Source organism: Triplophysa dalaica, chromosome 12 (genome assembly GCF_015846415.1).
Source record: "Triplophysa dalaica isolate WHDGS20190420 chromosome 12, ASM1584641v1, whole genome shotgun sequence".
Classification (NCBI taxonomy): domain Eukaryota; kingdom Metazoa; phylum Chordata; class Actinopteri; order Cypriniformes; family Nemacheilidae; genus Triplophysa; species Triplophysa dalaica.
Genome location: NC_079553.1, coordinates 10,438,530 through 10,465,539, shown reverse-complemented (window position 1 = coordinate 10,465,539; position 27,010 = coordinate 10,438,530). Strand labels below are relative to the sequence as shown.

The following is a 27,010-nucleotide window of genomic DNA, read 5'->3' as shown; positions in this document are numbered from 1 at the left end:
TCAAAAGAGAGAATCCTGTCAAATATTCCTTGACTTAGACGCCCTCACATTAAGCGTTAACAATTATTTTTGTAATTTGATGCAAAGGTAATTTAATGCAAAGTATATTTACTTAAGTAAATACTTAAGTATATAAAATATAAAATCTTTAGTGGATTTACGATGCTAATGAACGTTGAACGCATCATCACAGTCTTGTGAAAAAGCTCCTAAAACAATGTCAGAGAAGGCCGAACTGAGCTCAGAGTAAAACACACAAACAAACGAAATAAGGGGCAGTTAAGTAATTTACAAATGTTGCGTTTCTTTTGCTTGCGTTTCTTGCTTGCATTTCTTGCTATTTTTGAGCATTTTTTGAAAATGATAGAGTTGCTTATTTTTTAACTACATGCACGACTTAAAGATAAAGTCTGTAAAAAGTCCAGTTTCTTGAGCAAATCATCAAAAAACATTTTATAAGTCCGACTCGAGTGCTTGAAACACACTCTTGAACAGATTGACTATCTGGGGCATAGTCACACAAGTAGTTGCAGTTATTCTTGAATCCATCCACCTGTCATCTGTACTTCTCTCACTCTTTCTCCATCTCTCTCAATCCCCCGCCCCCCATCCTCTGTCACTTTCTCCGTGTATTGTAGTAGGAGAGATGTTCTCTTTTCAGGCCTGGTCTCTTAGGCAACCCCACTGCTGCATGTAATGAGATGGATAGAAGGAAAGGCAGAGGAAGGTGTGGACACACACACAGATACCGACAGACTGAGCAGGACGCTGACCAGAACACTCCTCTGTGGATTTATCCATAACATTTGAAGTTTGTGGGTTAAGAAATAGAACAGCGTAGCTACAGGTAAGATGGAAAGCAAACTGTGCTATGGGAATTTCAGCATAAAGATTTATTTAACTGTAATTTAACTTTCTTTTTAAATTGTCTTCAGTCAATAGTTTAGATTTTGTCTGTCTGTGCATAGTATATCATAGTCAATGATTTTAGAGAGAAATACACTTGATTCAGTCTTATTCTCATTTTATTTTACAATGTTTTGATGTGAATTGATGTTTAACTCTGACTGATATAATACATAATCTTAAGGTACATTTCTAGTTATATATCAAATCCTACTGAAGTCTATACAGTCTGGGAATAACTTTTTACAGAAGAATCTGAATCAACCGAAAAATGATTCACTCTCTTTTTTTCAGAAGATGCTTTCAGTTCATTCTTGATTCTAGCAGTGGATTGAGTTGGACTCTTCTATCAAACCTCCATATCTTCTGTTCTCTACAACCTGGCAACCAGAGACTGATTGTCCAAACGCAATTCTTGTGTCTTCTTGATCATAGTGCAGGAGTTGTGGATGGACATCATGCCTCTGGATGGCCACTGTCATCAATCTGGAATTATTTTTTTCTTTATAACCTAAAGGGCAGCATACTAAATGCCTTAAAGAATTTGTCATATCTGTATAATTTGAAAGTTTATCTAGATCTTGGGACTAAATAAGAATAATCTAGAAATCAAGTAATATCATACTGAAATTCCTGAAGCATTTTTCTTCAATCTCATCTCATCCTTAGAGTTCAATAAAATATTGTAGTAGAGTAACATCTTGTTACTGGATGAGCATCATGATCCTTTAAAACTGTAAATTATATAATATGTAATTTTTAAATTATACAACAGAATTAAAAATTGATTTTAAATTGTATAATATATAATGAAAATTGCAGTAGGATTTCTTTCTTCAGGTTTTGACTTTTAATCGTTTTGTTTTGATTTGTTAACAATTTTGGGAATGTTTAACTAGAAAGAGTTCAAGGACTATTTGTTTAAAAGATGAGGGAAATACTATCGAAAAAATGTAAATAACCTAGTCAAAGCACAACAGACCCACTGACCAAACTAATTAAAGTTAGACACACTGTCAACTCTGTTACACACACACACACACACACACACACACAGGAATTGCGTAATGTGAACACTTGTTACTTAAGATTTCCTCCACAGAGAGGAGAGTCAGAAGTAAAGGTTACTAAAATTAAAACTTTGAAATCGTCACTGTTCATTGATATCAAATACTGTAAAATGTTGACCTAAAATAATTGGAAGAACTTATATTAAGAAATATCTGAAATAAGTATAAAGCACAAAAATTGTAACAGTAAACAAAAACTAAAATATAACAAAACAAAAACATCAATTAATGTTATATAGCAACATAGAAAATAAAAAAATAATTATACAACGACCAAAGCATATACCAAAATTTCTACAACTTTAACAAAAATTAACATAAGAACTACAGGTCTAAAAATAAAAGCTACTTTAAAATATTAATTAAATTAATACAACAAATAATATTTTAGGATAATTTCTGTAAAATTAAAATATGAGTAAAGTAGACTCCTGCGACCGTGCAAACATTATTTGATCATTATCCATTCATCCTCTAAACTGACCCTTTCTTCACAGGGTCGCAGGAGGGATGAAGCCTATCCCAGCATCACTTTCACACACAATTTCACACTAACCTCACACTATAGACCACTTTTAATGATGTAAACAATGCTGGTTCAAAGCTGGTCCAGAATAATTTATTTCAGTTTTTTAAACTACACATACATTTGAACAAAATACCAAACCAAACCAACTCAAAATTTTCATAGATAAATCAAAGATCGATATCTGTATAAAATATTAATTAAAATTAAAATGGAAGGATCAGTTTTTGCATCTAGTGAAGTGGTCAATAGTGTTGTTCATTATATCATAAAGGATGTTTTCTGTAAATACAACAACACTTATTATACAATATTTATATATCACCAAGATTTTTGAAGGGGGAGCACTGATCATGTCCGTAGCCAGTTATGAGGTCATATTCAAAAATAAAAGGTAAAGCTCTGAAAGAATAATTACCACTCTAAAACTCTTCTGAGTGTCAGCGTTAAGGGTATATAATTCCGACCATGAAGTGTTTTTTGCATACTTTTACATTAAAAGAAATTGGGAGACACTCATGTCTTCATGTTTTCATTTCATCAAGGAGCTTTATACACAACCCTATCAGAGCTAAATATCAACAATGTCTTCGTGATTCCACTGCTATCGATCAAGGAAGCACTGCGGCTGGCCAAGGTGGAATCTAAGTCCTCGTTCCTGATTCTGCTTGACCTATCTGCAGCGTTTGACACTGTCAATCACCAGATACTGCTAGCAACCCTTTCATCTCTAGGAATCTCAGGCTCTCCACTCCGCTTGCTCAAATCCAACCTCCCCGGCAGATCCTTCAGGGTGTCATGGAGAGGCTCACAATCTACACAACATCCTTAGGACCCATCATATGGGCACTAGGCTTCTCGTATCACTGTTATGCTGATGACACCCAGATCTACATCTCATTTCACCGAAACGATACCACTGTAGCAGCTCGCATTACAGCCTGCCTAGAAGAAATCTCAGTTTGGATGAAAGCCCTGCCAAGACAGAACTAATCGCATTTCCGGCACACCCCACGGTGCAACACAATCTCACCATCCAACTTGGCAATACCACGATCACTCCTTCCAAAACAGCCAGGAACCTCAGAGTCATATTTGATGAACAGCTGTCTTTGAATGATCACATTGCAAAGACAATGCGGTCATGCCAATATGCCTTATTCATATTATAAAGGTTAGACCCTATTTCACTGAGCATGCGGCACAACTCCTTGTCCAGGCCCTGGTAATCTCAAGGTTGGACCACTGCAATGCTCTCCTTGCTGGTCTTCCTGCAAAGGCTATTAAACCACTCCAGCTGGTTCAGAACGCAGTAGCATGCCCACAAAGGCTCATATGACACCCCCTTTCATCTCTCGCTACTGGCTACCGGTTGAAGCCTGTATTAGATTCATGTCACTAATGCTCGCCTACAGGACTATCACTGGATCTGCACCGACATACTTTCACACCCTCCTACAATCCTACACCACATCAAGGATCCTGCGTTCAGCAAACCAGCGGCCTCTTGTTTTGCCTTCTCATAAGGGGAGTAAATCCCTTTCCCGCTCATTCTCCTTCACAACTCCTTCCTGGTGGAACATAATTCCTAACTCGGTCAGGTCAACCACATCTCTCAGAACATTAAAAAAACTATTTAAAACCCATCTCTTCTGTGAATACTTGACAGACAAATGAGGAAAAAAAAGAAAACAAAAACACTAACCCTCTCTCTTTCTCTCAACAGGTAGTGGTCTAGCTAACTTTGTATAAGCACCTATTATACTACTGCTACTGTATGACATATCGCTTATTGCTCCCTGAACTCTTTGTAAGTGGCTTTTGTTAAAAGTGTCTGCTAAATGACTAAATGTAAATGTTAACAACGACCATATACAGTTTTGATTTGGGTGCATTCATTAAACATGTACATTTATAAAAGGTGCCAGCTCAATTGAATTTTAGCATGCTAATGTCAACATTTATCATATAAAACAATTTCCCAAAAACAAAATTGTGGTGCCAGTGAAAATGTTGTGTCAAATGGTCAAGCCCTGCACATACAGTGTAAAAGTTTGTCATTTTACATTATTATTGATAACATTATAAAACAATATTAATAGCATTTATTAATAATATTAGGTAATTATACTTTCACCCCACCCTGGACCTCGCTAATTTTCAAACCCTGGCTACGGCCATGACACTGATTAAAAATATATTAAAAATATGGTGTATATTTATTTGCACACCGATTAGAACAGGCTAGATGGAACAAATCAATTCTTTGTTGAACATCTTTGGTTGAACAAACATTGCACCAGCTAAAGTTAACAACACACATATGTGCCAACGTGTCATTGGCATAAAAGGCACATTAAATATCACACAAAATCCTAAAAGTTGGTTATTCATAAGATATGCTCTACAATTCTGTTGATTAACACCAGACAACTGAACACAATCGTCTCTATTAATGCAACAGTGAATTTAAGAAATTTTATGTCAAGGCAGTAAGAAACAGCTGTCAAATTAGCATGTTACGAATGGTTTTGTTCAATTTGACATTACAGTTATTTTGTAGCTATTTATGTCTTTCAAACAGTAAGATTTTAGTGAAGACATTTGAGACATATAAAACTGCCAGAAAATGGTTTAATGCTGTTTCAAAATTGAATCACTGCAGTTTCGCATTTTGTGTTTGAATTTCTAGACTGAGGTTTAAAAAGACTTTATGTCTGAGCTGAATGCAGCAAATTGTCTTTAGAGATGTTATGTAAGAATGACATTTTGGTCTGAATATCTTTCAAATCACATGACTTTGGAGAAGGCAATTGTGTATATCCAATGAAAATACACAAGCACCGGTTGTGCAATAACAGAACCACTAAAATCCACATCTAAGCTGCTCTTGTGCAACATTTACACAGCAGAGTTGAGTGAACAAAAGCAGCCTGCATGTCTTGCTGCTCACAAAGGGTTCACTATGGACGTACAGATGAGCCCTCTCCTCTGTCTGCTAGTGTACATGACTTGTGTTATTCATGGAGATAACACACACAGGTATATGTGGCATCTTTTGGCATCTATTTATGGCATGCGGGAGATCATGTAAGAGCATGTTAGCTATACTTGTTTATTTTGTGGTCTGTTTAAATACTGGTCTCTGATTGGCTGGAAGGTGTGCATTAAAAGTGTTTAATGCATGGGTAGTTCCAGTCAGTTTGATCAACGTTTGAAATTAACTGATTCAATTACCAAAATATCTGACCAAATATTGTATAAAATACCACAAATTACCATGGTATAAGTGTGATATTTAATGGCTAGTATTTTAAAGCACTTTGCGTCGGGGGGTTCTTTGCCTCCACTTCTGGCTAGCTTTGTATTATTCCTTACTACAGTATTAACAAAAAATATGAAATATCCATTTTATACAACTTTTACTTTTAGAATAGTCTGTCTTTGAATAACTGTTCAGTGGTAAGAGCATTGCGTTAACAACCCAAGGTTGTTGGTTCCAACACCAGGGGATTGCATATACATATGTAAAAATGTATAGGATAATGAAATGTAAATGCATTTACATGAATAAATAATAAATTAAAAACTAAAATTGTCATCATGTATTTACCATTATGCTCTTCAGAACTGTTATGTGACTCTTTCTTCTGTAAAATACAAAGAAAGATATTCTGAGCAATGTCTTAGGGTTTCCATTCAGTAGAAGTCAATGGGGGACAATGTTCTTTGGTTACCAAAGTTCTTCAAAATATCTTCTTCTACGTTCTGCTGAAGAAAGAAAGTCATGGAGGTTTAAATTAAATGAGAATAAGTAAATGATGTAAGAATTTTCTATTTGAAGTGAACTATCCGTTTAACATGAGTTAAAAAAAAATTAAATAATTTGTGTGTCAGATTTCTAATTACAGCCCCGAGTGTCTTTCATGTGGGGGTGAAGGAACGCATATCGGTCCAGGTGGGAGAAACATTGCTCGACAAGACAGTGTCCTGTTGGTTAGAAACTGAGTTGCTTGTTCCAATGTCTGACAGACAAAGTGAAACAATCACCGAAAAAGGACAGGTTAAGACGATGGATCTTGAGGTAAACGAAATATGTAAATAATAAATACTTGTATATGCAATTCAAACACAGAAAGCTAGGTATACATTTAAATAACTGTTGTTCAAAACCTTTACCAAAAGTAATATAACAATACAGAACATAATTAAAAGATAAAATTATATAAGCATCCATATAGATTCCATCCACATCATTCCTTTTCTTTTTAAAGATTTATGCGAATGAAGTTTCAAACCTGAAACTGTCCACTGTTGGGACTCTATACGTCAATTTGGCTTGCAAAGTTGGAGGTGTAAAAAAGACGGCCGCTGTCCTGGTCTCTCAACACCGTGGTTACATCTTTATTCAGACAGACCAGCCCTTATACAACCCTTCAGAAAAGGGTGCAGGCCGTGGCACAGGTATCTTCCTTGTTGATTCTGTAATAGTGTGAAAAACTATTAAATTCTGCCATCATTAATACACTCTCAACCCATTCCAAACCTCACAGGGTTTTTTGAATAATGACAAAATGTTGGGGTTAACTTTTCCTTTTATTTAGCCAACATCAGATGTAGTAAATACAGGCTGGAATGACTTAAATGTGGACCATTTACAACTATTTTATTCTTAGTGGAAAAAAAAGAGAAATATTCAGTACATTTGAAAAGATTAGGAAAGAAAAGCACACTGAATGGGATTTTTCTGATCCGTTTATTCATGTATTTCCTGCAGTTTTAAGCACTAAAGGTTTAAAAGTGGACATGTCATTAATAGATTTAAAATTTGTATTTCTCAGTAAGGTTCAGGATCTTCGCTCTGGATCACTCCATGCGACCAAAATCGGACTTTGTTCATGTGTCTGTGTTTGTAAGTGAGTTTGAAACCTCAAAAACAGACAATGTTTGTTTATAAGATTATTTGATACGGTTTGCTGTTTAATCTCTGTCTGTTTTTTTAACAGAACGCTGATGGAAACCGGATCAAGAAAATGATGGTCAAAGTTGATCGCATTATCTCAAAGAGCTTCCACATTCCTGATGTTTCAAAGTAGGCATTCATTTAGTTTCATCTTCTATCATACGGAGATGAAACTTAACTCTCTACTGAAAGTAGTCCAGTGGTTGAGAGTCAAAGAATTAAAATCAAATAAGCACAGTCTGCTTTAATCCTTTGGGGTCTTGGGGTGTTTCAAATGAAATTCACAATCAATTCCAAAAATTGTTCTTTAGAGGTTCTTCAGCGGTTCTTTGGGATGATTGAGGTGCTATATAGAACCGCTGAAGAACCATCTGTAATGGTGCTGTATGGTTCTTTAGTGGATCTATATAGCACATCAGTAATCCAGCTGAAGAACCACTGAAGAACCACTAAAGCATCAAGCATCAAGACTTTCGATACTTCTCTTTTTCTGCATAGCAGGACGCTATGGGTAAACTCCTTTTTCTCCGATGACTGAAGCCTTTGGTTCGTGCTAGGGGTGACCCCGAATCATCGACGATGCAATGCTTCGTTGGGAGGAGCCTAATTCGACTACCAATCTAACAGTTGAATCTACAGGGAGGTGTTATGCAACGGGGATCATGACATTTTTGCCATATGTGAAGTGGCGTAGCAGACGGGCATGCACTGGGCTATTTATGATGTTAAGAAATGAGACATGTTTAGCGTTGGTAACCGAAACCCCCAGCTCATATAAGCGTGAGGTCTGGCTATGACTCAGGATCACGTCTCTCTGCGTCTTCTGTGCTGTGAGACCGGCAGAGAAAAAACACTTACTGAATGTTTGGGCATTTATATGTCAGAGAGCTTATCTGCCCCTTGTGCCCTTCCGTTTTATTCATCACAAGATGCGAGTAAAATGCAACAGGGTAGAGGATCTAAGCACTCGGAGAAGAGTGGGCTAATGCCACCACAGCGTGCCACGCCTGCTCCACAGAGAGAGATTTCGCGGTTCGTTTCACCCAGCCTGACCAGCGTCTCTTGGCTGCCTCCAGTGATATGGTCTTGTTTGGCGGAAGAGAATTTGAGGAAGACGACAGCATGTCGTTAGCGGCTTCTTTTGTTCAGATATGTGTTTTTCTACCCTGGTGTGAATGTTGAGCCCGTTCTAGCCCGTATAGCAGAAAATGTAAAAAAACACAAACATTTTCAGAAAAAAGCTACATTCCTCTTCCACTTACCATGGGAGTCAAGCCCCCACTGGGCGGTGTACCTCCCCAAAGCATTCAACCCCTTGCCACATGGGCCAAGGCGTGGCAGGCCATTCCCGGGGTATCCGATCCGGTTCTGGGCATCCGATCCGTTCGGGCCCTGGCTCCTCACACTTTCACGAAGTGCATGGAAGCAGCTCTATCCCCTCTCAGGAAGAAGATAATCTGTGTGCTAAACTACCTTGAAGACTGGCTTGTTCTAGCACAGTCAGATGATGAGCTATGTTTCAACAGGTCCCTTCTCCTAAGCCATCTAGAATGCCTGGGACTTAGAATCATCTTTGCCAAGAGCGCTCTGTCTCCCAGCCAACGGGTCTCGGTCCTGGGAGCAGTTTTAAATTCGACCCGAATGGTGGCCAGAATTGCACCAGAACGTGCATTGGCTATTTAGCAGCTTGCGGCCTCTTTCAAATGGGGAAATTCACAGCCCCTCAATGCTATTCAGAAGATGCTGGGTCTCATGGCCTCTGTGAACTGCAGTTAGGCAGCCTCTTCAGTACTGGCTGAAACAGAGAGTTACGCCACACGCTTTGCGTCTCAGACGCCAACGTGTCAGGGTGGGTCATGCCGCTTAACTACCCTGGCTCCCTGGAAGGATCCTTTTTGGCTGGAGCAGGGTGTGTCCATGGGCACGACATGCAGATGAAAGTGTTCACAACAGATGCCTCCAACACAGGTTGGGTGCTCTGTGCGATGGCATGCCGGCTTTCGGCGACTGTTCGGATAAGGAAAGAAGCCTGCACATCAACTGCCTGGAGATGCAGGCAGTGTGGCTGGCCCTTCACAACTTCCTGCTGGTCTTACAGGATTGCCACGTCTTAGTCCGGTCGGACAGAATGACGGTTGTGTACATACAAAAAATGGCCAGGGAGGCCTCTTTTCGAGGTGCCTTTTTTCCCTGGTACTTCGTCTCTTGGAATTGGCCCGGTTCAATCCGCGCTCACTGAGAGCAACACACGTGCTGGGCAGACTGAACCAAGGAGCGGATATGTTATATCGGAGCAATGTCCCTTCAGAAGAATGGATCTTCGGCATGGCAGAAGTCGATCTTTTTGCCTCAAAAGACAACGCTAATTGCATAACTTACTTTTTGAATGGCGGGGATGCCTTGGCCCACAACTTGCCCAACCGGCTCCTCTCATACCGCAGAGAACCCGCACACAGGATGCTTTTCGTAGCCCCACTCTGGAAAAACTAGTCTTGAGTTGCGGAACTGTCTCGGCTTCTTGTAGCAGCTCTGTGGCCTATTCCCCTGAGATGGGACCTACTCTCTCAGGCAGCCAACACGATTCGGCAGCCCAAGCTGTGGGCACTGCACGGTTGGCCTCTCGATACGAGCTCACGGACCTCCCCGTGAGTATCATGAACACTATCACTTATACTAGAGCTGCGTCCACAAGATGGCTCTACACCCTCAAGTGGTCTGTCTTTTCCACCTGGTGTGCAGTCCACGGCAAAGACCAATAATCCTGCAACACATTGTTCATACTGTCCTTCCTGCAAGATCTGTTGGATAAGGGTCATTCCCCTTCCACGCTCAAGGTCTATGTGGCAGCCATTGCGGCTTCCCATGCCCCCATAGCAGGTCAAACGGTGGGTAAGAACAATCATGTAGTTTGTTTCTTGAAGGGATCCGGGCAGCTCTAACCTCCTTGCCCCCTCCCTGTTCCCACATGGGATATGCCCACAGTGCTGAGAGCTCTGAAGAGCTATCCCTTTTAGCCTCTGCGGTCTGTGGACCACGTCCCCTTGCGCTTAAAACCGCTCTGGCATCGATTAAACGTATGGGTGATTCACAGGCGCTCTCTGTGAACCCCTCCTGTTTGGGGGGTGGTCCTCAAAACAAGGCATGGCTATGTGCCTAAGGTGCTCTCTTCCCCGTTTAGAGCACAGGTAGTGACGCTTTCTGCGCTCCCCTCCTATGAGCAGGACCCGGAGCTAAACCTGCTCTGCCCCGTCAGAGCACTGAAGGTTAACATAGAGCGTTCTGCCCCCTTCAGGCTGTCGGAACAGCTCTTTGTTTGCTTCAGTGACCGCACCAATGGTCCCCGGTCACTGAAGCAGAGAATTTCTGAATGGATAGTTGAGGCTATTAGACTAGCATATTCTTCCTTGGGCTTTCAATAACCCATGGGAGTCAGAGCCCACTATACTATAGGTGTCCCTTCTTCGTGGGCATTGTCTAGCAGTCTGTCCATAGTGGAGATTTGTGCGGCAGCTTCGGCTTCCACATTTTTCAGATTCTATAGTCTGTACACCCTGGCTGTGCTTACAAGGTGCAGCTGGTCATCGCTTCAGTCGAAGGATAACTATAGCAGATTACTTTGATTGATTCTTAAAGCTGTTGCAAGGTGAGAAGCTTAAACATAAATGGACTAGTTTAGACTTTGTTGCGTCTATTCTAAAGCTCCTCACAATCAACTCGATTCTCAAATGCATAAAAATACTTTCTTGGCATATTGTTTTATAAAACTTTGGGGTGTGTAACTGATAGAATTCATAGTTTATGTTAACTAAAACAACTTTTAGGACCATAACACAAAACAGGGAATGTAAATCACATATATTTTTTTAAACTGGGTGACTTGTTTCTTTCTCGTTTGACCTCTCTTCTCTACCTTACGGCATGTTAATACACGTTGAGAACTGTGAAGCGCTGCAGCGCCAGTGCCATTTCTCTAAATGATCCGCTTACATCTTTTTAAAAGACACACACACACCTCATACGTCATAAGGGGATACGGACAAACACACCCAGGTTTTGATGGGCCCTTAGTGAAACAAGGGGCCTGAGAATCGTCCTCATTCTAACAGCCCCCCCGTAACGGTGCCCCTGAACATAAGGACATGTTTAGCAGGCTCCATCGGAAAAGGAGTTTTCCCCATAGTTTGCTGCTATGCAGGACTGGGAACCGAGATTACGTTAGTAAACGAGTACATTCTATATAGCACTTAAAGTTGTTCCCATATGATTATTAGCCAAGAACCCCTTTTAGTGGAATATAGCACCATTGATGACTTTATAATCTCTCCAGGACGGGTGTTTGGAAGATAACAGCGCATTACAAAGGTGATGAGAAAAATCCTGCAGTGCGTGAATTCAAGGTCCAAGAGTTTGGTAAGTGACAACTGGCATATCAATTATAAAGAGATGTGAAGAGAAATATACACTTTCCTTTAAAAATTTTGCTTGAAACAAACATCTTGATAATCCGATTGTTGTACACAGTACAAGCTATGACAGGTTTGTGCTATCAAATCAGACAAGAACTGTAAAATCTGTGAAAAATCTGAGGCAGCAAATACATCTTTTCTTTGAAAAATGTTAAGGCATTACATAAACAATGCTTTTCTGGTCAGTTCTTCCCAGCTTTGGGGTTTCCATTCAGCCATCGACAGGCTTTCTGCTTGTGAGTGAGAAATTCACATTCACCATTCAAGCTTCGTAAGTCCACATTCACATCAAAAGCTCTTGATAATATCAACATGTTTTGACTGAATTAACGGTAGTAGATTAAAACCAAAAACTTTTTGATTAATATATGAAGATACACATATGGAAAGACCATTGAAGGTGCTTTTCACTGTCGATTTGGGATAAAAGAGGATAAGTCTGAGAATAAAGGGCAGGAAATCAAATTCCTTGGAGGACTGGAGCAAATGGGATCTGTGAGTAAAAAAAAATCTATTTAATTTCCAAGTTGAATAGGTACATTAAAAAGTCATGTATTTTTCACATACAATTACGTTTTTCTGGTAAATTTGCAGTCTTTTTTGTAATTTAACGTATTAAAAAAAACATAATTTTCCCACACCTGGTGCGCCAGAAATAAACAGTAAAACTGTAACTTTTTCCACCTAAAATTACATGTTTATCTTATCTAAATTTGCAATCTTAAAAAAAAAAATAATAATAGACTGTTGAAAAACATGTGAAAAAAACATAAATTTCCCGCACCTGGGGTGCCAGAAATATATACCATAAAACTGTAACTTTTTCTCAATAAATGACGTTTTTTAGACACTGTATATGTGAAAATCTTTTTGAAATTTTGTCAACAGATAGATTTCAGTGACTATTATCGCTCATCATTTTTATCTTGTCGTCTTCTGTTTCAGGTGATAAAAGGGAAAGCTGAGGTTACAGTTCAAATTGCAGACCTCCAATCAAAACTGAAGAATTTAACACTAGAAGATTTGGCAGAAACTCAGTCCAAATTCTACATTGCCGTCACAGTCACAGACATTTTAAGTAAAGCAGTCAATAATAAATTATTGTGTTAACTATGCTATTTCAATGTTAAGTAAAACATGAAAATAGATCAGTTCGGTCAAAGTAAATTCATTTTATTTTGATATCAACACATATGACAAAAGCTGACTTAATGCAAAGTTCTGAAACATATTCTAAAAGCCAATTAAGCAAAGATTTATTCGTTGTTTTAACTTCAGTTCTTCCACTATAACTTTGCACCCATTATAAGGTGGAGAGGTCCAGGAATCAGAAGTTTTTCTTCCCATTGTTAAGAGTCCATTTATCGTGGACCTGTCACGGACAAGATTATTCTACACCCCGGGATTTCCCATTGATGTGGTGGTAAAGATACCTTACACAACTGTTCAGTACTGTACAGGACAGCACTTATTCATAATAGATTTTAGTATTTTCCTATCATTTTGTGCTGTGGTACCAGTGGTTTCTTTTATGACCAGGTGACGGTTCATCACCCGAATGGTTCTCCAGCCACACGTGTCCTGGTGGATTTAAATGTATCAAGTACAGATAAGAAGTCTATCAGTATTAAAACTAATGGAGATGGAATAGCTACTACTACTTTTAACTTAATAGAAACACCATCTTCCATATCAGTAAAGGTAAATATCTCCAACAAGTGTTTAGAAATTCATCCTTTTTAACATATTTTGAGACATTTATCTGACCTATTTCTGACCTGTCAATCTCACCAGGCAACGGTAGATGGTGTCAAAGAAACGCTAGTAGTGCGGCGTATCAGTTCCTCAGGAAACAGCTTTCTGTATATGAGCGTGACTACTAAGGTTTTGTCACAAGGAGAATTTATAGAGGTTACGCTGCATGTCAACGGTGATCCAGAAGACGGAAAAATTTATTACATGGTATGTAAAAGTTGTTGATGATGATTTCATTTACTTCGAAAGACGCAAAGGTGGCACATTGGGAAACTTACATGAAAGAAAGCTTCCATTACTTTTGGTCATGTCTAAATGTAAATAAATAAATGTAGAATCACATACTTAGGTGTGTGGTTGTTATTGTTGTCATGTACAGTAGGCCTATGTATAAAGGTTAGAAATATCTCTTCAGACTCTGAGCAGAGGGTTACTGAGAGAAGCAAGATCTCTCGATTCAGGTTCTGTGGTAAAATTCCACATCCTCATCACTCCAGAGATGATCCCTTCCTTCAGATTGATCTCCTTCTACTATAACACTGGCGGGGACATCATTGCAGACTCTGTGTGGGTGGATGTAAAGGACACGTGTGGAGGAAAGGTAAAAAAGTGATCAGAGACTTTTCTAGTGAGATTCCAATAGCTTCATTCAGTCCATTCCATCATTCATCATGGAAAATACTTGAAAAAATAATCCACTGCAGATTACATCCTGTTAAATTTTATGTTAAGCTTGAGGTAAAACTCAAACAAAAACCTGGTCAAAATCAGTACGGTCCAGGAGATTCGGCTGACCTTGAAGTTGATGTGGGAAATCAGGAAGATGCAACTGTGGCCTTACTAATCGTGGACAAAGCCATCTACGCCCTTGGCACTCAAAACAAACTCACTTCAAAACAGGTGTGAAGTAAAATCAGTCTGAAGAAACGTTCAATTCAAAATAATCTGGATTTGTAAATGTGAAGGTCAAATACAGTCTTTATTCTATTTGTATTTAATGTCTTTTCTACTGTATTCCTGCTTGAAGGTGTTTACCTCAATGCAGTCGTATGATCTGGGGTGTTCATATGGGAGTGGAGAGAATGCAGCTGCAGTGTTTAATGATGCTGGTCTGGCTTTCATCTCCCACTCGACCTCAGTCCTCTCAACAGTGAGAAAAGGTATAAACTCCCAATTCCAGAGCCAGTACTTCTAAAAATGTGACAGATTACAATCTACATGAAAAGACATTGTCTCTATAAAATTGTGTTGACACAATATGTTATATATATATTTTTAAATCCATCTTGTCTAGGTTTCAGCTGTAAATCTGGGTTTAGACGAAACAAACGCTCTATAGATCTCCAAGCTGAAATGGCAAGAAAAGGTAAGATGTTGTCAGTTGTATGGATGTTGTGAGTTCATCAGTGTCAAAACTTAGGCTATTCACATGATGATTATAAGTAATAAGTTAGATACATTATAAGTAAAATACATATTCAGTCAGTCATGAAGCTTATATAGCAAATAAAGAAGCTTTATTTAAGCTACTATTACATACACACACTAATCAAACAAAGAGCAACAAACTTCAACACCACTCCAAAAAACACCACAATTCTATGATCTCATTGACATTGATCCAAAAAACTCCAACAGGGGTGTAACACTGACCAATCAAACACAAAAGCGACCCTCCAGTTGTTCCGAACCTGTGTATGTGTTCACCTGAACTGAACTGAACAGTTCTGGGGCACAATTGACTTGTGACATTTGTTTGAGTAAATGATGACAAAAGTTTTATGTCAACTTTCCCTTTATAGCATCTACACTGTAAAACCGTCACTTTGTAGATTTTTTTTACAGATTTTCCACGTAAAATAAAAAAAATGTAAACTGTTTTTACAGATTTGTATTTGTTTTAAAAATATAATCAAAAGCTGAAAATTTACAAGAAAACCAGGGGGGGAGAAAAGATTTGTTTTTTTACAGATGTTTTTACAGTGAAGGCCTATTTCATGTAAATAAACATGATCATATATTTTATTCAAAGTACTATTCATTTCATTAATGTTTTTTAAATAAGAAAAACTATTACTGCATGTACATTTAAATTTTGTAATTACAAATATATAGAATATATCACAAATTATATTTTTCTTAAAACTTTCACCTGAGTTGACTTTGATCTGATTTTGAAGACTAACTGTAAAGTTATGTTCATCCTCATTTATATGACATTTGTTCTAAAGAGGCTGCATTTGAAAAGGAACAGCAGAGGAAATGTTGTCGTCACGGCTTTACCCAGATTCCAATGAAGCTCACTTGTGAAGACAGAGTGAAACGAGTGAGCAAACTGGAAAACAAAGACTGTGTTGATGCCTTCAGAGAATGCTGTGAATTTGCAACCAAACTAAGAGACAAAAAGAGGAGAGAGGACCTAAAAAAGGGACATGCTCGAAGTGAGTATGAGTAGAGCAAGGGGTCCAGTTAATAAGACACTGTACATTGCTTAGTCATGCAGGTCTTTTCAAAGCATCTAACATCACATGCCTTGTTGTTTATACACCATGAAATCTAAAATCCATCAATTAGGCTAAAGCAAAAATCCTCAAAAGAAGATCTGTCATTTCTTCACACAGGTATGAATGCCAATGAAATCGAGGAATTATTTATGGATGAAGTACAAACTATTCGCCGACATTTCCCCGCAAGCTTTGAATTTAAAGAGATTAAGGCTAAAGGAATATTTGAGTATGTCAGTTTTGATCTAAATTTTAACAGTATCTACTTTGTAAATTATAATAATATATTTTCTGTGTTAAATAAATATAAAACAAATATTATTTGCATAGAGATAAAATAGTTCAAATCAATACATATAGTTATTAAAAACTATACTGGTTAATATTTGTGTGACCATACTTTCTTGCAGACACAAAATCTATATTCCTGACTCTATCACAACCTATGAGATCCAGGCTGTCAGCACGTCTATATCGCATGGTACAGTCGGTTCCCTCACTGTTACTAAATTCCACACATCAGTCTGCTAAAGAATTACTGCTTCTTCTTGCTTTCATTGCTTACAGGATTCTGTGTGGCAGAGCCTGTTGACCTTCGTGTATTTACGGCACTGTTTTTGTCCTTGAGGCTTCCCTATTCTGTGAAACGATTCGAACAGCTGGCTATTGTTGTGGTGATCTTTAATTATGAAAAGAGTGAGCGTGAGGTTTGTTGAAATGGATTTTATTCGTATTTATCTGAATATTCCAAATTCACTGAGTATCATGTAGGTATCAACTGTAGCCTGTGTGTGTATTTATCTACATGCAAGTGCTCTGCACAACACCTAATATGATGTGCAAATTGCAACACATATACTTGTCAATGTATTACATTTTTTCATTAACATATTTTCTTTATCGCTCTGTTCGTCAGCTTATTGTGCGCATGAGAGAAGTGGAAGGTCTTTGTTCACCAGGGACATCATCCTACGTCACTATCCATCTGGAACCTGAGTCCTCTCAGACTGTGTCTTTCTCTGCTGTTCCCATGGTAACAGGCGAAATACCCATCAGCATTGAACTTTATGATACTGACTTCAGAACACAGGTGGACGCCATTCAGAAGATGCTCTTGGTCAAGGTAAGTGGAGGTAGAACTGGGAAGTAGCTTGCATTTACTCGCCAGTTAACCTGACAGATAATCCTGTTACATTTTGTGCATTGAGACTGCCAATAGTCAACTGTCTGAGTTTCTCCTCATGTTTCAGAATGAGGGAGTTGAAATAAGAAGTGAACAGACTTATGTCATTAATCTGGATGGTGAGATTGTGTGCTGTCATTTGTTAGCCCATCATTGATACAAGACATACAGTGTGGCAAGCTGTGACAAACTACAACTAAGTATATACAAATTTCTTGTCTTGTGCACATCAGGTAGAAGTGACCAAAACCTTTTGATCAATGGAGTTTTCCCAAACAACACAGTGCCTGAAACAGACGTTAACCTGTTCGTCAAACTAGAAGGTTCAACACAACATGCTAGAAACCAACACAACTATGCCATTTTCACCTAAGAAAAAAGAGAGTTGTCATCATTTCATTTCACTCTCATGTCATTTTAAACCTGTATGAATCTTTCTTCTGTGGAACACAAAAGAAGATATTTTGAAAAATGTCTTCATACAATGTAAGTCAATGGGGTCCAATTTGGTTTGGTTATCAATGTTCTTTAAAATATTTTCTTCTGAGTTCTGCAGAAGAACGAAGGTAATTCAGGTTTGGAATGACACGAGTATGAATAAATGACAAAAAAAACTGTCCCTTTTGGGTGAACTATCCCTTTAAGTGCAATATACAATGTAACATAAAGTCAATTGTTTCATTGCAGAAGATGGATTTGGCCAGTCGACTGCTGTTCAGCTGCTTTCACCAACGAAAGTGGAAAACCTGATCATGGAACCTTTAGGCTGCGGAGAGCAGACTATGATCAGAATGTCCCCGACTGCCTTATCAATCCGCTACTTAGATAAAATTAACGGCTGGCTGGAGCTGGAAGCAGGGTCCAGAGACAAAGCACTTCTTTTAATTGAAAAAGGTGTAGTGTATGAGTCAACTCTTAAACCCATATACCAATCCAATGGACCTAAATCTGAAACAAATAGATAAAATTGAACAAAAGTGAAGAGCTGTTGAAAATCTGAAATATTAATATCTTAACCACTAGCCTTTCATTTACGTTTTATACAAAATGTTGTCTAACTTGACAAAGTTCTATGATCGGAAACTATTTGTACTGTACTCTGCATTAAAAGTTGTGGTATTATTTTATGTTGACAGGTTATGAACGGATTTTGACATTCAAGAAGCCTGATGGATCATATGGAGCTTGGACCAACTATCCAACAAGTACATGGTAAATTTTGTGTCTTACCAATACGCCAAATCAAACATACATAACTTTTTGCTGCATATCATTGTAACAGTTTAAGCCCAGGATTTTGTTTGTTTTCTGAGCTGTCACGTGTACCTCGCCTCACACAGGTTGACGGCACTAGTGGTGAAGGTGTTGTCCCTCGTGGCTGATCGGCAGATAGAAACCAAAGAACAAAAAGGACAGACAGAAAAAGAGATTTCTCAGGAAGAAATCCGCCAAACAGTCCTTTATCTGATTAACACACAGAGTTCAGATGGATCCTTTACTGACTCTAATCCAGTCATTCATCGGGAAATGCAGGTCATTCTACACATTATTTATAAGTTTTACCATGATTTTACAATTGTTTTTACTTAGGGGAAAGTTCATCCATAATTGAAAGTTCTGTCATCATTTACTCACCCAAAAGTTGTTATAAACTTGTATAAATGTCTTTGTTCTGCTGAAAACAGAAGATATTTGGAAGAATTTATGAAACCAAACAGTTCTGGTGCACTATTGACAACCATAGGGAAAATCTAGAAGTGTACATACAACTTACATTTGTTCATTTGGCAGACGCTTTTATCCAAATCGACAATAGGGTGCAGTTGGCAGCTATCACTGCAGAGCAAACAGGGGTATGGTGCCTTGCTCAAGGGCACTTCGGTCATTTCCTGGTAGCACTGGGAATTGGACCAGCGACCTTCTGGCTACGAGTCGAACTCTCTAACCACTAGACCACAACTGATTAACTAAGTAGAGCTGTTTGTACATTCTTCCAAAAATCTTCTTTGGTGTTCAGCAGAACAAACAAATTTGTTGTTGTGGGTGGGTACAAGATGACAGAATTTACATTTTTGGGCGAACTATCCCTTTTGTCAAAAACTGAATTATATGTCAAACATTACAAAATAGTATGAACACGGCTTAGTGTTCTTGTAAAACTATAGTGAATGTGTTCTGATGTTGAGTGTTTTGATTGTAGGGTGGTGTTGGGGGAGTTGAGCAAGATGCCTCTTTAACAGCTTTCATCACTATAGCCCTCTGTCGCTCCCTGCCTTTTCTGGACCAAGAAACAGAACAAGTGGTATGAACGAGTGATCATTGATATTAACATGATGTAAACACTAGACTAGTAAAGACACAAAGGCTTCCCATAAATACTGTGTTTAAATGTTTTGTAGAAAAACAGCATCTCCCGTGCCACTGACTTCCTGCTCACACGGGTTAAGGATCTGAAACGAACATATGCCTTAGCCATTACAGCGTACTGTTTGTCTACCTGCCTTACTGACCGAACTCTGCAATCTCAGCCTGGGAGAAACTCAAAAGTCTAGCAAAAAAAGGTGACAATTCAAGGAAGTTATGCTGAAGGTCTTTGCTTGCCATGATAAACTTTAGCTTCCTGCGTCAATGTCTATATTCAAGTTTTAGAAGACATCTCAACAATGTCAAACTAAACTCAATATGATTTAAATACATATCTTATTCAAATTTAATCAAATTTACCTAAATCAAGATGAAGTATTAACAATATACAACAATTTAACTGTTTCATATCCCATACAGGCTAAAGGACAATTTGTTTCTATTTTTGTTTATTCTAAGCATTTTTGCAAGAAACATCTGAGTTGATATACTGTATAAAACACAACGGAGAACAGTAGAGAGCTGAGAGCTATTAAAGAGCAACCTTCTTTAGGACCATAACATGACCTAAACTTTAAAACTATAGATATACGGTCAACCATGATTGTATGAACCTGCTTAACTTTTCCATGTCACAATCATTTATATTACTGCCAATTTCATTATGTGTGGCTAAATACTTCCCGCCTGATCCACTAAAACAGATACAAAGAATGATTGTCTTGTATGGGGAGAGGATGACACTATGCGATTGAAAAATGAGGCTAAAGGTTACCTGGTTCCCTCTGGAGTGGCAATGACAATTGAGAGCACAGCATACGCTCTTCTGACCGCAACTGAACATAAGGACTTCGAGACTGCAAGTAAAGCTGCCTGCTTCTTGTCTTCACAAGAGAACTATGAAGGGGGTTTTAAATCAACACAGGTCAGATCAAGTTTTTATTGCAAAGAATTTACATTTCTGAAGAAGGAAATTAAACTACTCGAATACTGTTCAAACACTCTGACAGGACACTATCGTGGCTTTGGAGGCTCTCTCTGAATACAAATTGAGCATACCAGAACCTCCCATCACTAATGTCAATGCACAATTCACCGTGTCAGGCAGATCTGAGACCGAAAAGCTGCTTTTCGACAACAAAGAAAAGGGAGTTGAAGCAGAATTGAAGGTTTACTATGTTCATTTCTTAGTGAAGTTCTTTTGAACTGAAATTTAAAAATCTACAGATGCTTTGATAAAATAAGATTTCCATTAAGATCTAATTTCCAACCAGTTTTCTATTGGGATTTATATTTGATTCTGTGTAGTATATTTGAATATATTTGCAATTTAAATTGTCTCCTGTGTAATTTAACCCATTTCCTCTGTGCTGCTGTTTGCACATTTATATATTGTAATGGTGACAGTTTTGTTTTATTCATTTTGTTGATATTTTCTTCCTATGATCACTATTTTGCCTTCTTATCCAGAGGCTTCTCGGAAACAACATAAATGCAAAGTTTTCGGGAAAAGGAAAAGTTCAACTGAAAGTAAGAAGTTCAGAAATATTGATTCATACCGTCTATAGACCACTTTGCAAGATGTAAACACTTGTCCAGAAGCACTTCCGGTTTCTCTTTTGTTTTAGTATTTACACATATAAACTAAAATCTAAATTCGTTTGGCATCTAACATCCTATTATAATGTTCTGTTGCATTTTGTTCGAATGTTTGTGTAGCGTTAATAAACTGAAACAGAATATTCTTCTTGACCAGCATTAACGTCTTTCAATATGCTCTATAGTGTCACAATATCATATTTTTTTTAAAACAATGCCTTGTTTGTTGTCACAGGTGGCAAAAGCTTATTATGCTTTTAAGGAAGATAGCAACTGTGCTGATGTATCAATAAATGTGACTGTGACGGGAAAAGTAGAATACACAAGTGAGAAGATTTAAATAATTATCATATCTATTGATACATTATTCAGAATTATACAACTACATTCTCATTGTTGTCCTGCTCTTTTAAAATGATCATATTTCCTTTTTAGCTCAGATAAAAGAAAATTATGATTATTATGACTACGGAAACGAAGAGGAGAGGAAGGAAGAGGAAGACTTCCCTCGAACCAGCATCGAGTGGTTTGATGCCCGCAGCAGACGCAAAAGAGACACCGTGCAGAACAAAAAAGATGACGTGATATACGAAGTGTGCCTTAGGTGAGCAAAAATGGTTTCTGTAGCTCAACCGGTAAAGCGTGGCACTAGCAATGCCGAGGTCATGGGATTGTTGCCAGGGAAAGCACACTTACAAGTTGCTGGGGGTAAATTGTGATCTGCTGTATTGATGTAATGGCATCTGTCTTGTCTCACAGTCACGCTCAGGGGAGGAACCTCTCTGGAATGGCAATTGCTGACATCACTCTTCTTAGTGGCTTTGTTGCTGTCACTGCAGATCTAGAAAAGGTCAGCTATGGTCATGTCAATTGAGTATGAACCAATAGTATACAAAACATTTTGAGTACAACATTACATCCATGAGCAAGAGCATCGGTTACTTTATTTTAAAATGTTGCTGTATTGCTTCCTGTTTCTCATTTTTGTATTGCTCCCTGTTTCACCTTTCCTACAGCTGAAAAACCTGGTTGATAGCTATATTTCTCACTTTGAGACAACAAAAGGAAGAGTCTTGCTGTACTTCAATGAGGTGACCGAAAGCACACATACCACACAAACACATGAATAGTTCAAAACATCTTCATGTTAGAAAATTGTTCATTATGTCTTTATGACACCTTTCAGATAGAAGCCGATCGGACGTGTCTAGCATTTGGAGCTGAGCAAGATGTACCCATTGGTTTAATTCAACCAGCTCCTGCTACGTTTTACGATTACTATGAGCCAGGTAAACTATCATCTGTATCAATAAAAAAAATTACATAAACATAACAATTAGCCCTGTATGTGTAATATACAGACTCAATACAGACACTAAAAGAGACAACTTAATTATAAAATTCCTAGGTTTTTTCATAGAAATAACTAAAGAAAATTGGTATTGTTAATGGTAAATCTAAAGAATCACAGAATCCCATAACATTTGTAAATAAGTCATTTATCTTGTTTCCTATGTCGCTAACAACTGCTCTCCATATCCCTGACAGACAGGAGATGCTCTGTGCTCTACAGCGCCCCCAAGAGGAGCAAGATGGTTTCTATTCTGTGTTCTGATGATGTTTGTGAATGTGCAGAAAGTAAGCTTCACGAAATGATTTAACCATTCAAACAAATGTGAACCTATTTGCATTTGCATTGAACAGTTTCATGTCATAATGCAATTTTCATAAAAGATCTCTGTGTCCTCAGAGGGTTGTTTCACTGAAAGGAAAACAATTGAGATGAAAATTCAAAAAAAGGACCGCTTTGAATATGTCTGTTACCGATACCATGTCGATTATGGTGAGTAGCACCCACGTTTTTTGGAAGCAAACAATAATGAAATGTACGTGCTAACAAATTGTGGTAGAACTAACATTGAATTATTTTTTTATTTTATGACAGCTTTCGAGGTAAGCGTGGAAAGAGCTGATAAAGAAGGAAGCTTTGTGATGTACTCCACAACTATAAATGAGGTCCTCCGATACAGTAAGTAATGAAGCTTTTTATGTTAGATTTAACTAGTTCTAATAATTACAAGCATTGCAGATCATGTCATGATAAATACAAGATTTGCAAGGATAAATGACCTCTTTGACCCTCAGATGAAGACCAGGATGTGAAGCCAGGCAGCACCCGGGTGTTTGTTAAGAGGAATCACTGCAAAAGTCAGCTGATAGTGGGAAACACATACCTTATCATGGGCAATGATGGCAGTACCAGAGACTCGGATGGAAGGTATGTAGCGATCCATGAAACTTCTATACTTCCAGAAAGTACTGTAAAGAAAATGGACCAAGGTCACTGCTATTTCCTTTTTCTTTCCCAGCATGAAGTACCTGTTGGATTCAAAGACATGGGTCGAGCAGAAGCCAACAGAATCAGCATGCTTGGCGTCAGTCAAAAAGGAATTCTGTAGGGGATTTAAATTGTTTATGAAAGAGTACCAAGTTGATGGATGTGACGTTTAATCTGTATTTGAGGCAATTTAATTACTCCACCTGACACTAAACCACTCTTTTATTAACAGAGTGTGAGTGAGAACCTTAATTTCTAGGTCTTGGTTTGACCATTATCATGCCTTGTTTGTGTATGGAAATGGCATCTTTTACAATTTCAACTCATACTTCACATTTTAGAAACAGCCATAATTCATCAATTTTATTGTATACAGTATCACAATACCAGAATTTGACTACATGATTATTATGCTCAAATGATTTCACAATATTATTGAATATCTACTGATATGTTTTAAATAAATAAATATTGTCATCATTCAAATGCGTCTTTACTTTTGTTGGGGTGTTTTTGCAAATGAATCCCACTCCCAATACACGTGTAAGAGGGCAAAACAGAGTTTGTGGTTCTTAAGGCAAAAACTATGATAATGTATCAAGCAAATACAAGAAACGAATTGTTTTCAGGTCCCCAAAATACACAGACCACTTTTATCTTTCATATGGCGTTGCTGTCCTTCTGAAACCTCAGATGTCCTATTACACTGTTTTTCAAAAACTTTACTTTCTTTAATGATTAAATACTGTGTTGTCAAAGTGGACAAGCACTTTTTATTGGTTAGATATTTACCAAACCCAGTGACAAACATGAAAGATGACTAATAATAATGATTTATGGCAAAGAATAAAAATCACAAAATGGAGATACGAGGTTTCAATAGGAGCAGCAATATGCAATAACATTTGTGTCCTATGAAAGTATTTAAAAGTAGTCATGATTCCATCCAACGACAAAGTTAAATAAACCCATTGATGCCAACTTCAACCATGATGCCTTATTTGTTCTTGTCCTCTGCCGAAATAAAAAAAATTGATCATTATTTGATTTTACTACACGTTTTAAATGTACACAGATATATATCATCACTGTGAATTTGGAGCACAACCTATTACGAATATTATCGAACGCACAGTATTAACACAATCTCATTAACTTCAGTTATTAATATCATGATCATTGTATAAAACATATTTTCGCATTTGGCTAAAAGATGCAGCAAATTACTAATCACTGACCACACGCAGATAAATCAACACCAACGTACGTTTACTGAAACTTTGTGGGCAGGCATCTTTCACCAATCTGTTTCATGCTGGTCTTGTGATTGAGACTCGGGTTAGGGATCTTTGGGTGATTCAGCTTCCTAGCATACATGTTTCATTGTTTTGGAAGACTTCCCTCCTTGCGCCCACACTTGTCAGTTGAGAGTGTGAGAGGGGTCTCTGTGCTCGAGGTAAACCTGGTAACATCTGTGCGCGGGTGGGAAAAGAAAGTGTATAACGGTGCAGTCACTCTGTTGGAGGGCAATGCATCACAAGTCCATATGAAGTGTCCAAGTAGCACACTCCGCTTGGAAAGGCTGGGGTGCTTTTCTCAGTTGGTGTTAAAACCTGTGGATATGGCTCTGTGGTAAAACAGCCGAGGCTGGAGGATGGATGACACTTGACTGAATTATATTAGTCCTGAATTAATCAATCCCCTAATTGCCGGGTGAAAGTGGAAATGTGTTTCCCTGTTACATGTCATTCTTGTTTATCAATCAAAACCCATGTTTCACTGAGTTGAAATTTTCACTTAGTCTTTAAAACTCTTGGAGGGAGCGACATAAAGAGGTAAGAGAGTTAAGAGCGGAGGAACAGACGCAGGCTTTATGCTCATATATTATTCTAATCTCTGAGGGCTGGTCCAACATAAGCAATAGGGGGGGATTGGCCATCCCTTCAATCAGCTTCAGATCAGTGCTCGCCTTGTTTGTGCTGTCACCATTAAACTTGTCATTAAGTTTGCAAAGTTTGAACAAATATGAAGAGGCTGAAACACATATATTTTTCTTTGAGAGGAAAAAAGGTCAAATCCTGTATTTATGAAACTGCTTCTCCATCTCCTAACATCATCTCGACATGCTTGTTATGCATTTCTTGAATTTTGGACTGTTTTCAGCATGGACTTGCCAGTTTGATTTTTGACAAGTTCCGTGTCAAAAAAATAGTGCAGCCACTATTTAGCCACTATTTAGCCACTATTTGGCTGCACCACTATTTATTGGTGCAGCCAATAGTAGCATTCTTTTCAATGCTACAACACTTTAAGTCAAATCCTGTCATCTTCTACTCACCTTCAAGTTCCAAATCTGTATCAATTTCTTTGTTCTTATGAACACAGAGAAAGATATTTGGAATAATGCTTATAACCAAACAGATCTCGACACCCATTGACAACCATATTATTATTACCGGCATAAACATTAATAAGCATTTAAGTTGCAAGCCATTTCTCATAAACCACACAGAGAAACTTAGATAAATAAATGCTTGAGAATACAAACTGACCTATGGGAAGTGTTCATCCAAGTAAAAACAGAAAATGCTCTATTTGAAAATACGTTTCAGTAAATTCACTGAAGTGCTTTCCAGAAAATGTTTGTTTCTTCAGGTGTATATACAGCTATGTTCAAGGCTTGGCTCTGATCTGTCTGAAAGGGTAAGGTCAGGTCAGCAATAGATGAAGGGTGGTCTCACCTTCATTTGCATCAGATAAATATCCTCCAGCTGGGGGCGCTGGTGAACAAAGGCCACCCATCGTTTCGCATCATCTGGCATGACAAGCGGCATGTTTCCACTAGAGGGGATTTTGGGGACACTGAAACGTTCGTCTGCTGCCTGGAACGGAAAAGTACAAGTCTTTTTCAAGGCTTGCTCCCTAGATGGGTGAAATAGCCGTGGACTCACATGGGGTCCAAAATAACTATCTGTGACATTTCATAGATCAAAATGTTTTATGTTCAGTAAGGTGCTAAAAGTATTACGTTTGCAAATCTGAACACGAATTTTTGTTCTGCTTTTATAACGCATGACATGATGAGTGGGCACAAGTCATTCAGGCCCGTAGCCGGGGGGGGGGGTTCGGGTGGTTCGAACAAGTTAACAACCCACCCCTCACTGTCAAAGGTTTGTGAATTTGTGTGATGAAAATGTGTCCTTTTAAATAACTGCCAATAATTTATATCACGGGCGTCGAAATCACAGAATATATAGTACTGCAAAAACGACTCAACTTTATTAGCATCTTCGGTGGAGCAGTGAGTAAAGCCCAATTTATGGTTCTGCGTGGAAC

At 38.2% G+C, this 27,010-nt stretch overlaps 1 protein-coding gene across 1 annotated transcript; it reads left to right on the top strand.

The window, feature by feature from the left end:
* The first annotated feature begins 5,408 nt into the window (after nt 1-5,408).
* On the top strand, nt 5,409-24,154 carry c4b (complement 4B (Chido blood group)). The gene is given in 42 exon segments (XM_056762058.1): nt 5,409-5,544; nt 6,400-6,586; nt 6,777-6,966; nt 7,344-7,414; nt 7,509-7,594; nt 11,793-11,875; nt 12,118-12,202; nt 12,306-12,426; nt 12,877-13,009; nt 13,242-13,354; nt 13,471-13,632; nt 13,726-13,893; nt 14,102-14,287; nt 14,419-14,586; nt 14,714-14,846; nt 14,981-15,052; nt 15,918-16,127; nt 16,308-16,419; nt 16,601-16,671; nt 16,758-16,897; nt 17,107-17,313; nt 17,441-17,492; nt 17,607-17,696; nt 18,061-18,267; nt 18,510-18,585; nt 18,714-18,906; nt 19,574-19,675; nt 19,773-19,887; nt 19,890-19,934; nt 20,442-20,662; nt 20,748-20,906; nt 21,208-21,267; nt 21,572-21,662; nt 21,772-21,940; nt 22,096-22,186; nt 22,353-22,427; nt 22,523-22,625; nt 22,885-22,974; nt 23,087-23,179; nt 23,282-23,365; nt 23,482-23,614; nt 23,706-24,154. Coding segments are annotated over 42 exon segments (5,166 nt in total). The 5' UTR covers nt 5,409-5,467; the 3' UTR covers nt 23,848-24,154.
* The last annotated feature ends 2,856 nt before the right edge of the window (nt 24,155-27,010 follow it).